Source organism: Lissotriton vulgaris, chromosome 1_1 (assembly GCF_964263255.1).
Source record: "Lissotriton vulgaris chromosome 1_1, aLisVul1.2, whole genome shotgun sequence".
In the NCBI taxonomy this organism is placed as follows: domain Eukaryota; kingdom Metazoa; phylum Chordata; class Amphibia; order Caudata; family Salamandridae; genus Lissotriton; species Lissotriton vulgaris.
In genome coordinates, this window is record NC_141685.1 from 756557496 (window position 1) to 756572292 (window position 14797).

Here is a 14797-nt window from a genome sequence, read left to right on the forward strand (position 1 = left end):
TGTGCAATTTCTGGGTAACAGAAAGCCTCTTAGGGCCCCTTGCGCCACCGGTATGTCACTTTTTTCCCCATATCAAAAGTGAGGCAGCAGCTGCGCAAGGCGCCCCTAAGAGGTTTTTTGAAACCCAGAAATTGCACACCTCCCTTCTCTGACTCCACGATTGGTCAGTACACGTCACCCCCCTACTCCCTCGTGATTCGTTGACCTGCTATCGCGTTGCTGTCTGCCCGTCGCCTCGTAGTGACGTATGAAAAACGCGCCGTTGTCGTGTGTCGCTTTTTTATGTTTTTTTTTGTCTCCCGGATTACTTCCTTGTGAGGCAGCGTAAGAGAAGAGATTGCCTCGTACCGCAGCCGGACAGAGTAATCCACAAGGAGGTGGAGGTAAACAACGCCGGTTAGTAAGTCCGCTTGCTCAATAACCGTTCTCCGCATGAGACATCCGCTGCTCTTTTTTCTGACAGTACATGTACGCCCTGTCGGTTTGAATGGTGTATTCTACGGATTTTCAAATGCTCTGCTCTTTCCACCTGCACACGTGGCCGCAGCTTTGTGTTTCTCTTCTGCATACGAATGATTTGATTTCACGGCAAAGGATTTGAAAGCTAGCATGTTACTATTGCCATTGAACCCCTTGGCTACTATGTTATCTCCCTGATGACGGGCGGCGTCCAGTGTTGCTGGGGCGTCAAATGTCATGATTCAATGTGATCTTTTTGCTGCGAATAAGGGCTTCAATTGTATTGGAAAGTTAAGATTTCTGCACCATGTTAATGGTGATGACCGTTGGATGTCCACATGTGATCTTGAGTCCGCAATGTCTGTTGTCTTTCCTGATAGCCGGAGTCGTCTTTCCACCAGCATTCTAACTGGGCAGTCTGTAAGCTGCAGGCATGGGTGATGTCAAGAACTTCCTCTACGCCTGGTGCGGCAAAAAGAAAGTGACTCCCAACTATGAAATCCGAACAGCAGGAAACAAGAACCGCCAAAAGTTCAGTTGCGAGGTACTGCAAGCGGTCTAGCATGTGCTTTTTTTGGTGTGGTGGTGGGGGAGGGAATGTTTTGCATGTTTCATATGGATGGCTAACAAATGTTTATCGCAGTTGCTGGATCGCAATTATAGGTTGATAGTCTGTTTAGCAGTGAGGAATCGCGTCATGTTGTAAAAGGAGTGAAATGCGTCTGGTGTTGTAAAAGGGGTGTAGGTTCTTTTATTCCCTGTAAAAGACGCAGGAGATAATAATTCGTTGTCTGTTTTCTGTTGCGCGTTCTCTGGGAGATTGAAGGCAGCTTTGGAGTGAAGCTCTTATGGGCTCCGTGCCCATTGTGTACTCTAGGCATCATTCGAAGGGCCGGATGTTCTTCCGGAAGGCAGGTCGGCATCCTCGTTTCAAACGCACGATATATGTTGTGTAATGTAAATAGTAGTCACATCTTTTGTTCTCCAACCTCTCGCACGACACGATCAAACTAGATGACCGTGTACATTGCGAGTGGTTTAGTTTGGTCTCTAGCTTATTTCCACGTAGCGCCTACACTTTTTTCCCACTCCTTTTATTCCATTCCTTTTTATTTCTCCTTAAATTATTGTCTAGTAAGCTATTTAAATCCAAGAAGTGTGAACGGTTTTTACTGTGGGACAGGGACAGACTAATTTGCATATAGCCAGGTTCTGAGCTGGGATGGTGCAGTGAGCTAAATAACGGTGATGGATCAAGCCCTGATCTTTGGACAGAGTAAGAGTGGTCTGCTTAATTCGGATACTCTGTTCATCACCACCCCCTTTTCTGAATCGTTTTTGGCCACTATAGGTGTGGCAGGGTATACTCAGACATGAGTCCCTTGCTCACTGCACCATCAGGATTCAAGCAAGCCGGGCCGACGACGGCTGAAATGCCAGAAACCGGTCCCCGGTAGCTTGTCTCCTTTCTGGGGAAGAATTGGCTTGGTAGTTTTGTCTGCCCTGTTCCCATGATGCACTGGGCCAGGGACAGACTAATTTGCATATAGCCAGGTTCTGAGCTGGGATGGTGCAGTGAGCTAAATAACGGTGATGGATCAAGCCCTGATCTTTGGACTGGGTAAGAGTGGTCTGCTTAATTCGGACACTCTGTTCATCACCACCCCCTTTTCTGAATCTGTTTTTACTGTGCAGCCTCACTCGTACGTACCGTTTTCTCCTTCATCGTCTTGCTTCAATCATCAAGGGTCATAGACCAATGCTAGATGATAGTCTGAGAAGAACAAATAAAAGGAACCGTCCCAAACTGGTGTGCAAAGTCAGTGAGAATTTACCCCGCCCCCCGTCTAACTTTGTATAAAACTAGGAGCTGCTTGCTCACTTACTTCGGTTTCAAGTCGTCTCTTACAATGAAAGGGGTCCTCCATAGATCACCCATTAGACTACTGCGCAACCAGGACTGGCCTTGCTGTGACTAACTTTCCAGAGGTAAGGGGCCACACCTGGAGTCGCGTGTATAGAGAGGAAACAACTCCACGAGGTCCACAAATAGCGGAGGCTTGTTGCCTATGTTCTCCCCAAAGGCTTCTAGGTTAAGGGGATTCCTGAAAGTAGCTGATAGAGCGCAGGCTCACCTGCTCAAACATACTACCTGGGCCCATATATCTATGTATACATTAAACAGGTAAACCTACAGTCAATCAATTTGGGTTTTACCATTGGATATTATTCCATTTATCTTACCAATCCAGGTCACCAATACCTAAACTCCTAAAGGATCAAAGGAGTTAGAGAGAAAATAGGTAGCAATAATAACATTTAGCATTTCATAAATAACCACAAACTCGGGAAAGGTTTAAAATCTTTATCTAAGTAACAATTTGAAAGACTTATAAAACATGAAACCCAAATTAATTTCTTATTCTGTTCAAACTAATGCAGATTTAAAAACATAAAAATTTCAGAATGAGTTGGAGAGATGTCGTTAAGCATTCGAACAGAGGGTGGGTAGGGAAAAAACAGTACACTGACAAACCCACACTTAATAGCTACATATTCCGGTGTGATGGCCAACCCTGGTCATAGGATGAGTCAAAGAAATAGAATCCCAAAGTGCAGGTGCCAGCAGAAAAGAACAGGTGCAAGCCAGAATCAGGACAGGTTACGGACCAAATTGGATCAGGATAGGACCACCACAGGGTAAGACCAGCACCACAGTTAAAGTTCAAAACACCAGCGTTGTAAACCCTCTCCTAAGCTATCAGTCGAACCCGGATTGGGTCATTGATCTCCTCCCCAGAACCCCGATTGGATTTTCGAATCTTCTGATAGTGCTCCGCCAGCAACTCTGCTCCCGATCACCCATTGAGTGCGTTGGGTCAGTGACAGGTCAGCTATTCGGACAATCTAGCTAGCTAAGCCTACCCTAGTTATACTATTTTTCAGGTCAGTGTATCACCCCTAAATGTTGCAAATGTGTGAATACCACCATTTTATTGGACAAGAACGAGGAGTAGCCATCACACCATATTTTTCTAGAAGCAACTTGTCAATCATGTATTCATGACATCCCCTCCCATAACTTTATCTACCCATGTTCTTTATTCCCATCGGTAGTGAAATGTATCAATGATTATTTTAAAACAATTTTATCAATTCAGCTTCCTCCAGCAAGGCAAGGAGTTCACTCTTTCCGCCTTCTATGTCCATCTTGGCCATGATTCAAGGCTACAGCTTCTGTGGCTTCAGGACATTTGTCGCACAGGCGCACTTTCTCAAAAGATGGAGTTCAGCAAAGCATTTAGGCCCATTCAGTTGATCAAGTAAACATAGAAAAGAACAGTTTTAGAGACACAGAATAAATGAATACACTGTATACCACTTCTTTTCTACTCTACTCCCATTATTTTATTTTATACTATTGCGTTAGAGATTATGCGAAACAGACAGCTTAGCAAAGCAGCGATGCAAGCTTCTTGCATGTTAGGACACATAACGGCCATCTTAGTTCTATTGCGCCGAAGTTTTCCCTCCAAGCATATCACGTGGGCATGACAGACGCATGCGCAGTAGAAAATCCCACGTAGCCGCAGCCATTTTAGTGCAAGCGGATTATTGTTAGTAAAAGCACATTGACACGCTTCCCTTAGATATCTAATATGTCGTGTAATGCACTATTAATAAGACAAATCATATTAGTTAGTGCATTAATATTATTGTCGAGAGGGTTGAGTATGAGCAAGTCACTTTACGTGTGAAACCTTGCTCTATCCTAGCCTTTGCACATTACTCATATTTCGAAGACTGACTGTAGATTGGCGGCAGAAGAAGGTGGTTGCCTATTCGTGAAAAGGGCAAACTGCCTTTGTAGTTGGGTTCTTTTAGAAACAGTTTTTGTTGCATTACCCCCACCCCCCACACCCACTTTTTGCCTGATATCTGGTACAACTTTGACTGAAAGTGTGCTGGGTTCCTGCTAACCAGGTCCCCAGCGTTCTTTCCCTAAACTATAAGATTGTTCCACCTTTAGACCCCTTGTAAAGCCCTAGTCAACTGTACCCCTGGTACCTAGGGCATTGGACATAAAGAGGGTCCCTGTTTGCTGCAGCACAAATTGTGCCACCCTGTTACCCCTCACCAAGCTCATACAAACTGCCACTGAAGCCTAGATGTCTTGGTGCAGAGAAAACGGAAGAGTCAACATGGCGCACATCCCTGTGTGCCATGCCAGCCAAGCACTGCATATGTATAGGTAAGTCCCTACTACAGCAGGCTTTACAAGCCAAAGTCAGGATGCACTATACCCATGTGTGGCCATATCTACCTGAGTGGGTGCGTCCCAGTGATATCCAAGTTCGCCATACATATTGCAAGTGTGCAGGGAAGCCATAAAGAGGCCATGGGTTGGACGCTCGTAGTTACGAGTTCCCTAACTTCATGATTGCTTCACTGTACTCCAATGTGTGGTACCAAACATGTGATCTTAATAAACCCACACTTGTGCCAATGCTGGATTTATTAAGAAATGCACGTAAGAGGGCACCATAGTGGTGCCTTCTGAAAACCTACCGACTACTAGTGTGTTGGCGGACTGGTCCCAACCAACCAGTCACCATAGACAGGTTTCTGACCTCCTGAGGTGAGATCCGTTGCTCTCGGAGATAGTTAACAAAGCCTACTCTGGGCGAATGGACATTTTAGGACAGAAGCTTCAAAAGCCCTGTCATCTTTTGTTATGCGATCCCTGGGCCTCTCCAAGTCAGTCGGCGGCGTCTTTTCCACTGCTACATCTCTTCAGTCCTTCTTAGGTTGTCAAATTGAAGGAGCAATGTTTAGGGTTTCCCAAAATACTAGATTCAGGGGCGTTGCAGGAGTGTGCAGATTGGGACCATATGCCTCGTCCTGATTGAGGCAGTGCCCTCCTCTTCAAGATGAAGCTTCCCCTTCATGACCCTGCCAGTCCTGGGGGAGGAGGCCATGACACCTCTGCCCAGGATGTGCTATGTTTCAGGACTAAGAGAGAGGGGGCCTCAGAGACTGAAGTTAGACCAATTTTGTATATATAAAAAATATTTAGTTTTATTTCTAGAGCCAAGCCTTGCACAGGTAAGTTAAATAAATACTTTGCAATATATTATGCTGTGTTTACAAGTGAATGCAAGTTCAAATGCAGTTGTTAGGAATACAGGTAAGTCAAGGTATTGAAATTCCTGTACAGATAACTTTTTCTACTCAGTTTGATATGCCTAGATGTCACACTGGGACATTTCCTAGAGAAAAGGTAAGTAAAACAGTTTTGCACAATTGTACTTTTTTAGGTTTCCATACAAATCAACTCCACACTTCGAACATTTTCCAGAGAAAAATAGTCAATGGGTTCCTATGGAGGGAAATAAAGTTAACGTTTACCAGGTAAGTAATCGGTATTTGGAGTTGAGCTTCTGGGGTTAGAACAAGGGTCCCCCTAGGGTAAAGGATGCACTCTTGTTACACCCTCAGTGGCACTAGGGCGGCCAGGTGCAGAGTGCTGAGGCCCAGTGTTATCCAATGGGGGATAGGGGGCCTCCGGTTGGTGGCTGCTTACGAGCAGGCCGCTATGTTGTGGGAGCAAAGCTCCTGGCGTTAGGCTCGAGGCAAAGGGGGGGGGGGGGGGGGGGGTCCTGTTTAGCACAAAAAGTGCAGGGGCGGCTGGGTGCAGAGTGCTGTCTTGTCATTGGGTGCCCTGTTGGTTTCAATGGGGATTCTCCGGTTCCAACAAAGACTGCAGGCTCGGGTACAAAGATCTTCTTGATGTGACCACTGGTTGGAGCGGTAAGTTGGGATGCTAGGGCTCCATCGGTTTGACCACCCAAGGCAAGGTCGGTAGCTGGTGGGCTACTGACATTAGGGTGACTGCACCCTTGGTGTGCTCATCCCACGTGGGGCAGTGAACACAATCCCTAATCCTGATTGGAGAGTGGGTTTCTCCTCTCCCACCTGAGGGATAGGGTTGGCAGAAGTAGGCACGCCTTCTGGACTGTGCTTATTTTTCCTGCCTGTCTTCCTGCTAGAAAGGAGGGGAGACAGGAAAGGGTCGTGCTCCTGATAGCAGGAGAGGCTCTGGGTTGCATTACAAAGGCTGCAATGCCCTTTGAAGCTCCCCTGACACAGATGGCTCTTCCTGGCCAGGACTCCCTCCGCCCAGGAAAGGCTTTGTTTATGGGTTCAGGAAGCAAAGGCTCCCACCCCAGGGGTCCCGGAACATGTATTGTGGTGGCAGGCTGGTGTGCCGTTTTTCATGGGGCATCTCTAAGATGCCCTCTGAGTGCATTCTTCATTATATCCCACAATGGCGTCAGTGTGGGTTTAATGTGCTGAGAAGATACCGAACTTCCCCGTTTTCAGTAAAGCCATTATGGTGCTGTGGGGTTTATGATGACAAACTCCCAGCACAATATACTCTTAATGGCATTACTGCACGTGCAATGTCTAAGAACTGGTCTAGACACTGTAGGGGTACAGGGCTCATTCACCTGTACCCCTACAGTGTAGCGGTACAGGTGAATGAGTAAATAAAATAAATAAATACCCTCACCATTGGTATAGTGTACCCAGCTAGAGGTGTGGCTTGCCTTCGCCAGGGCAGTGGGTTGTAGGCATGGCACACAGCGATGTGTGCAATGTTGACTCTTCACTTTGTTCTTCATCAAAACATGCAGCCTGCAATGGCTGTGTATGTGTAAAGGTACAGGGCCCCTAAGGGTGGCATACGAAGTGGTGCAGCCCTTAGAAGCCTTCCCTGGCCACAGTGCCCAGGGCACCCATGGTACCTTTTACAAGGGACTGACATGTGGCCATAGAGGTGCCAATTGGGAGGTACACGGTATAGTTCTGGGAAAGAACACAGACCCTGGGAACCTGATTGGCAGGGACACATGGCACGTTGAGTCAAAGTGCATCAGTGGTCTGGCAAAAAGTGTGTGGGGGTTACTGCAAAAGAAAACCAGTTTCCTACTAGAACCACGCCAGGTTGGCCTTATTTCAGGGGACGTCTCTAAGATGCCCCCGAGGGTGTGTGAGGGTGAGAGGGTGTGTGAGGGTGAGAGGGGGTCTGAGGGTGAGAGGGGGTCTGAGGGTGAGGGGGTGTGTCAGGGTGAGGGGGTGTGTCAGGGTGAGGGGGTGTGTCAGGGTGAGGGGGTGTATCAGGGTGACACTGCTGCTGGTTTGGTAGCCCTTTGCCTTTGTATCGTTTCGATGTTGTTTGCACCAGGGTGTACGTGTTCTGTCTTGGGTGGGATATCTGCCGATAAAGCTTTGCCAAAAGGCGATTTTAGTGAAACGCGTTTGCGCCATGACCGTGCTTCTCCCGACATGCCTTTTAAAATCATAATTTGTAAACTCTGGAAATACCTTGATGCTTTTTAGTACCCAGAGGGCATTGTTTCGGACGACGATCCGAGCGTGAGTCACTCATTTTCATACCGTTAATAACCCTGCCTATCCTGTCAAAGCATCTGCTACTGTATAATAGATACCATGCCCTCCTTCTATGTTCGAACCAACCGTGTGCATTTCAGTAAGTCTAGACTGCTGCTTTTTCTCACTCTGGACTCTTGTCGAACTTTCTTTTTTAGCTATGCTTGGGAGTAGCCGAACGTGCCTTTAAGGCTTTTTAGTTAATGTTGAAACCACGTATTCATGCCCAAGTTCTGCAGGACACGTTTGCATTGTTCTGTCAGATGTAGGGAGGGGGTGGGCAGGCTGATTAGCTGCGGAGCGGATCTCTTTGAACTAGCTCACGGCCTTGAGGCCGTGAAAATTAAAGCAATTAGGGGGGAGGTGGGAGGGAGGCTGATAGGCAGAAGGCTCGGGGCAGATGTCAGATTAGAGGGAGGGGGTGGGCTGCCTGCAACTCGAGCGACCATATGTAGAGGGAGGGGGGTGGGCTGCCTGCTGGGAGAAGCTTGTGTGAGGGAGACTGGGCTGCCTTTGATGATCGAATGCAAGCTCGTGCACGAGGAGCTTGTGGTCACGTGATTCACGTGAACTGTTGGAAATCCTCATCGTAAAAAGTCAGTTTTGTCGTTTGGTTGCAATAGGTCTCTCTGCGAGACTTAAAAAGGGGCACTTTCCTGTAAGGTTCCTCCATGTTTTTTTTATAAGGAATTAGCTTTCTATGGTCAGGGTTATACCCACACCCCACAGAAGTTGTCATATTGAGAATGTAGACACACTAAGATAGGTAGCCCATTGGTTGCAGCATGTCACTCATCGTAAACACAGTTAATCTTAGGCAGGACACCTGAACCCAAGAACTCTGATTCAACAGATCGAGAGAAGGACGAACAAGAGTCGCTGCCTGGCGAGAACAGCAGAACTTTGGACTTGGGTGCAAAACCCTGCTGTCCTCCGCCCTCTCTCGACAATCGTGACAGTGACTCATCTTGCAAGCTGGAGAACTACTAAGGCCTTCGGTAGCTTGCCAGCACTTCGAAAATCACCTACAGTTTCCCTTGGAGTAGAGTATCTACTCCCCTGCAGTCCGTGGGCACAGACGGGCAGAGTCTGGTCTACCGCCTTGCAGCTCCCCAAGTCCGACTGATGCTGCATTGAGTCCACATCTAACAGGATTCCAAGGCTTTTCCCGTTGAGGGTAGTGTATTTACTAGATCTGCAGGCCAAAGTGAGATATTTTGTGTAAATGGCTAGTTTCAACATCTGAGTAAAGTGTTGGTGGTTCGCTATCATTCCCTATTTGACTGCTATTAAGCAAACCAAGTTATTGAGGGCATTGCCAGGCAGCTGAAAGTCTTAGGTTCTGTTCTTGACTTGTTTAGGATGGTTCCCAAAATGTCCTGATTCAGATCCTTACACAGTCTTGTATTCAGGTGGAAAGGAATGGCAATTTTTCATTATTGAGATGTTGAATGGTACGGCGAGTTGGTAGCTTCAGGTCGGGGAAAGCGTTTGAAAGTAAAGTCGCCATGATTAACAAAGAAAATCAATCCAGGGTGTGTCTTGACTAGTAGTACCTTGAATTAGTGATGATTTGTAAATTGCTAAGCTCGAAGTCCGGAGATTAGCTCTGAGAACGGAAGCAGAGTTTCAGAACCTCGTTGTGAAACTTGCTCTGTGAACGTATTGGGAGGTAGGAGATGAAGACCTTATTGGTTGGTCTCAGTCACAGATTACCTGTAAAGCCATCTCTGATCCACACCCATCAAGTGCTATATGAATGCAAGTCTTTCTTCCACTTTTATCCCTCCGCTATCCTTCTCCCTCCAAGTAACTGACTAATATCCACCACTGAAATTACTTCATATTTCACCATATTAATTCACCACTAATCCTTTATAGGCTTCCTGAATAGCATGCGTCAACAAGCCCTATATAAATACAAACCTTTGTCCTCCTCTATCCTTCTGCTATCATTCCAAATAACTGACTAACCTACCCACCACTTAAAATGTACTTGCATGTTTCATTATACTAATTCAACACTAATTCTCTATGGGTCCCGGAGTAGCGTGCTACTCGCAGAAAAAGCGATTTGATGCCTCGTCAGGGGTAGTAAGCGCTATATAAATGCAAATACAATACTCGTGCTCTGGTAGGTCAGATCAGTTTCCCCGCCCAGTGTAAAGACACCAGGACAAACCAAAGTCAATCTGCACCAGCCCGTGGGGTACTGGACTCCCTGCTCTAAACACAGAACATGAGTGTCCATTCAGGACCACATTGCACCAGGACAAAGCCGCCGCCGAGGGATGTCTGCATCACTGAGACCCACTTTGAGAATGGCCCAGCTGACTTGAATTCTCTTCTTCCAGCTGTTTGTCTCTGACCGTGAGGTGCATCTTTGTGCACCCAAACCAGCTGACAAACCCCTCTGCTCCCGAGCCCTATGGCCTGTGTCCCTACAAACCAGCTGTACCCCCATGCTCCAAGTCTCCTTGTGCAGCCTCTTTTCGGGTGGCCCACCTTCACTGTAGCCACACCATCACCCTGCTCCAGGTAGAACCCGGGTGGTTCCAGAAGAACTGCTGCTAATAATACTTTGAATCTTGGCCCCCTACTATTCCGATTCCAGAAGGTAAACCCTTAAGACCGACTGTACCCATCTGTTTGCATCTTTGACTTTTCCTTCAATAGGAATACATTGTGCGTAAAAGCACAGAGGTTTGGACGTTTACGCACCTGTAAATATTTATTTTGAAAACTATCTTGAAACGAAGTTCGGGTTTAAACATATATAAAAAGAAGTGTTTTTCTTAATTGCTCTTCGATTTTGTTCTTTGAGTGTGTCTAATTTATTGCCTCTGTGAGTACAACTGTTGATTGCTACACGAGCGCTGGTCGCGCTGTCACCTAGCTCGGACAACTGGTGATTTTAAACTCCCTTTGCCTATCTCTGTTCATTTAGGTTTTTTAAACCCATGATTTTATCGCCGCTACATTGGGCTTGCTGTCCCCTTACCTGCATTTAATTTGGGAAAACACACCGCCATTTGGCGGGTCCGGGTTCCGGGGCTGATTTCATTTTCGGGCGCCATCTTTGGTTGGGCTGAGTGTGTGTGTGCGCGGGCGCCATCTTGGAGCGTCCCGACGCTCGAGTGGATGTGGGAGACGCCTATTTAAGGCAGACTCGATTGTTCAGGCTTTCTGTTGATTGCTACACGAGCGCTGGTCGCGCTGTCACCTAGCTCGGACAACTGGTGATTTTAAACTCCCTTTGCCTATCTCTGTTCATTTAGGTTTTTTAAACCCATGATTTTATCGCCGCTACATTGGGCTTGCTGTCCCCTTACCTGCATTTAATTTGGGAAAACACACCGCCATTTGGCGGGTCCGGGTTCCGGGGCTGATTTCATTTTCGGGCGCCATCTTTGGTTGGGCTGAGTGTGTGTGTGCGCGGGCGCCATCTTGGAGCGTCCCGACGCTCGAGTGGATGTGGGAGACGCCTATTTAAAGTCGTCCTCTTCCGCGCAGCGGGATCGTGCAGCGGGACGCCGTCGCTTAGCCGGAGTCGTGCCAGAGTCCTGCCCGTCTGCGCCCGTCAGCGTCCCGGAGGCGTACGAGGCGACGGGCAGGAAGGGGCAATTCATCTCGTAGTTAGCTTGTATATGTGAGCATCATGCTCCACTACTCGGGTTCGGAACTTCGGTCTTGGCAGTACATAAATGGCTCCTGCCGGACTGTTTTTCCTGCTCGCCACAAGGGCAAGCATTGCTGCCCTGAGTGTGGCTGGCGCCCGCAGAAACATCTTGGCGATGCGCCGCAGAAGGCGGTGGTTAGCGCTAAACATCTGGGCCTACTGCTCAACACTAGATCTCTTGGCCGGCACGCTCTGGACATTTTTGATTTGCTGGAGTCAGAAAAACCCCTGTTTCTGATGCTCACCGAGACGTGGCTCGGCGAGGCGTCCAACCCAGATATTGCCACTGCTATCCCGCCCGAGTATAACATCTTCAGGCAGGATAGGCCGAAGGGGCGTGGAGGTGGGGTGGCACTAATAGTCAACAAAATGGCCACCTGTACCATCATCCCATCGGACGCGATCAAGGATCGCGAATCCCTTGCCTTTGCCATTGTCCTTTCACCACACCAGTCGATGAAGGGTCTCCTAGTCTATCGGCCGCCAGGGCCCATGGGCTCTTTTTTTGAAGAGTTCCAGTCGGTGACCTCTTCTTTGCTACTTACGTCAGAGCATTGTATTGTCGCCGGGGATTTTAACGTCCATATGGACGTGGAAACGGATGCCGATGCAATGAAAATGTTGGAGGTCACAGCCCCTATGGGCCTGGTTCCCTATCATGTTGGACCGACCCATGAGAAGGGACATACCCTTGATTTGACCTTCTCTACGACCCCTATAGAGATGCTGGCTCCCACCCAGGTGCTTTGGTCTGACCACAGGCTGGTGAAATTTTATTTCTCGGAAGTTAGGAAGCCTTCCGGTGCCCCCCGGCAGACTTCCGTGGGATTCAGGGCACTTCACCGGATTACTCCGGAACTGCTGGCACAGTCTTGCGCGGACCACCCCTGTGCTTTAACGGGGAACTTAGAGGAGGATGTGGAGCGATTGCAGGTCTGGTTCTCAGAGAGACTTAATGATCTTGCTCCTCTGAGACCCCTCCGCAAACCCGATAAAGGTGCATCTGCCCCTTGGTTTACGGAAGCATTGGCGGCTTCACGTCGGCAATGCAAGGTAGCGGAAAGAGCATGGCGCGTGAAATACGACGCGACGGCGAAACTCGCCTACAGGTCTCTGGCGAAAGCTTACCATCGAAACATCCTCGCGGAGAAGAAGGCTTATTTCGCGAGAAAAATTGAAGCTGCCTCCAATTCCTGTAAGGAGCTTTTCGCCATTGTGCGGGAGTTTACAACTTCTCGCGCAGCACCTACCCAGACCCCCCCTCCTGCGCCTTGGGTCAGGGCGATTGCGGACTTTTTCACCTCTAAGATCCAGCGGATCCAGGACTCCTTCCTTGTGCTGGAGCCTGAGATGCCAGGTCGGGCGGAGAATGCCGCTGTTATCCGACCTAACGCAGGTGTGGCCTTGGCAACTTTCCCTCCTCTCTCGCTGACCGCTTCATTTGACCTGATGGCTGGGCTTAAGTCAGGTTCCCCTCGGGATGCCTGCCCCGCAAAATTTCTGGCTAAAATGGCAGCTGTCATTAATCCACTCGTGAACCCCCTGTTGAACTGTTCTCTTGCACAGGGTGTGGTTCCCCAGTCCTGGAAGCAGGCAATGATCTTTCCCCTGCTTAAAAAGCCTGGTCTGGATGTGGAGGTGTTAGCGAATTATAGACCTATCTCGCTCCTGCCGGCTTTTGCGAAGGTCATTGAAAAGCACGTGCATAAGGTGCTTGCCGATTACCTGGAGTCCCACGACCTACTGCACCCTACCCAGTCGGATTTCCGCGCCAATCTTAGCACCGAAACAGCTCTCCTGGAAGTCTCGGAGGCGATAAAGGAGGTGCTGGGTTCGGGCGGGAGAGCGATGCTGGTGATGTTAGATCTGTCGGCGGCCTTTGACACCGTCCCTCATGAGGGTCTGCTTGCCAGACTCTCAGAGATTGGTCTTCGAGGGACGGTACTCCAGTGGTTTTGATCTTTCCTGGCAGGCCGTCGACAAACGGTCTGGGCTTCTGCTTGCTCCGCCGAGATGTCGCCACTGGGTGTCGGAGTTCCTCAGGGCTCTGTTTTGAGCCCAACTCTATTTAACATCTTCATGACCCCTCTGGCAGCACTGGCGGAGTCCTTCTGGGCCCAGATCGTTTCCTACGCCGATGACACCCAGCTCCTCTTCACCTGTGAGAGGGGTGCGGACTTCAATGGAGGTAGGATCCAGGGTTGCCTTGAGGCTGTGTTTCAGTGGTTCCATCATAACAGCCTCAAGTGCAACTCGGATAAATCCGAGGTCCTCTTTTTTGGGTGCAGTTTGGACCCGGACTGGAAAGTGTGGTGGCCTGAGAACATGTTTCCACCAGCAAGTTCGTCCCAGGTGGCTAAAAACCTTGGGATTAAGATCGACAATGGCCTCACACTACGCTCGCAGGTAATCAGTCTCACTGGCACCTGCTTTGGTCTACTCCGGATGCTTCGCAAGTTCCTTCCCCTGCTATCGGAGGAACACAGGAAGATCACGGTGCAGGCGATTATAGGCTCGAGAATTGACTATTCCAACGTCCTCTATCTCGGCCTGCCAGAATACCTGCTCCAACGGTTACAGGTTGTCCAGAATTCGGCAGCGCGTGCCATCTTTGGACTATCTCGCCGTGCCAGAGCCTCGGGCCTCCTGGAGGCTTTGCACTGGCTTCCTGTCCGGAAGCGGATAATTTTTAAGACTCTCACCCTGGCACACAAAGCCTTGCACGCCTCCGGAGCAAAATATCTTCAGAAAAGGCTGACCTTTTACCTCCCGGCCAGGTCGCTTAGGTCTGAAGCCTTGTCTCTTGCTGTGGTGCCCCGCGTGAAGAGAGCTTGCATTGGTGGCCGCTCTTTTAAATTACTAGCGCCTCAGTTGTGGAATAAACTGCCTGTGTCCCTGCGCAGCACTCCTAACCTGTTGGCCTTTAGGAAGGGGCTTAAAACCTGGCTTTTCACCTCTTAGTTTCGGGCCCTATTAGGTTTCCTTTTTTCTCTGTTTTTTATTTACTTTCCCTGTTGTGTTATGAGATTAGTGTGCAATTCAAAGCGTCGGGACACTCTTTCGAGTAGCCGCACGCTATATAAAACCCTTGTATAACATAACATAACAAATGTTTAGCACTACCCTCTGATAAGCCTAACTGCTCGCCCACTCTGTCACAAAAGAAGGTTTTAGTATTCTCTACGTTTGTCTCTGTGAACCAAT

The 14797-nt window shown here is 48.6% G+C and overlaps 1 protein-coding gene across 3 annotated transcripts in view; it reads left to right on the top strand.

Annotated features, from left to right (window-relative positions):
- Nucleotides 1-218: 218 nt before the first annotated feature.
- Nucleotides 219-14797, top strand: part of DHX9 (DExH-box helicase 9) — a 208302-nt gene continuing 193723 nt past the window's right edge. Inside the window, exons 1-2 of one of the 3 annotated variants that reach the window (XM_086955648.1) lie at nucleotides 219-383; nucleotides 840-1003. In XM_086955648.1, the coding sequence (XP_086811774.1) occupies nucleotides 893-1003 (111 nt within the window). In that variant the 5' untranslated portion in view covers nucleotides 219-383; nucleotides 840-892. Of the gene's footprint in view, nucleotides 397-839; nucleotides 1004-14797 lie in introns of all 3 variants that reach the window. The other 2 variants (XM_086955651.1, XM_086955658.1) reach the window with 2 other exon arrangements.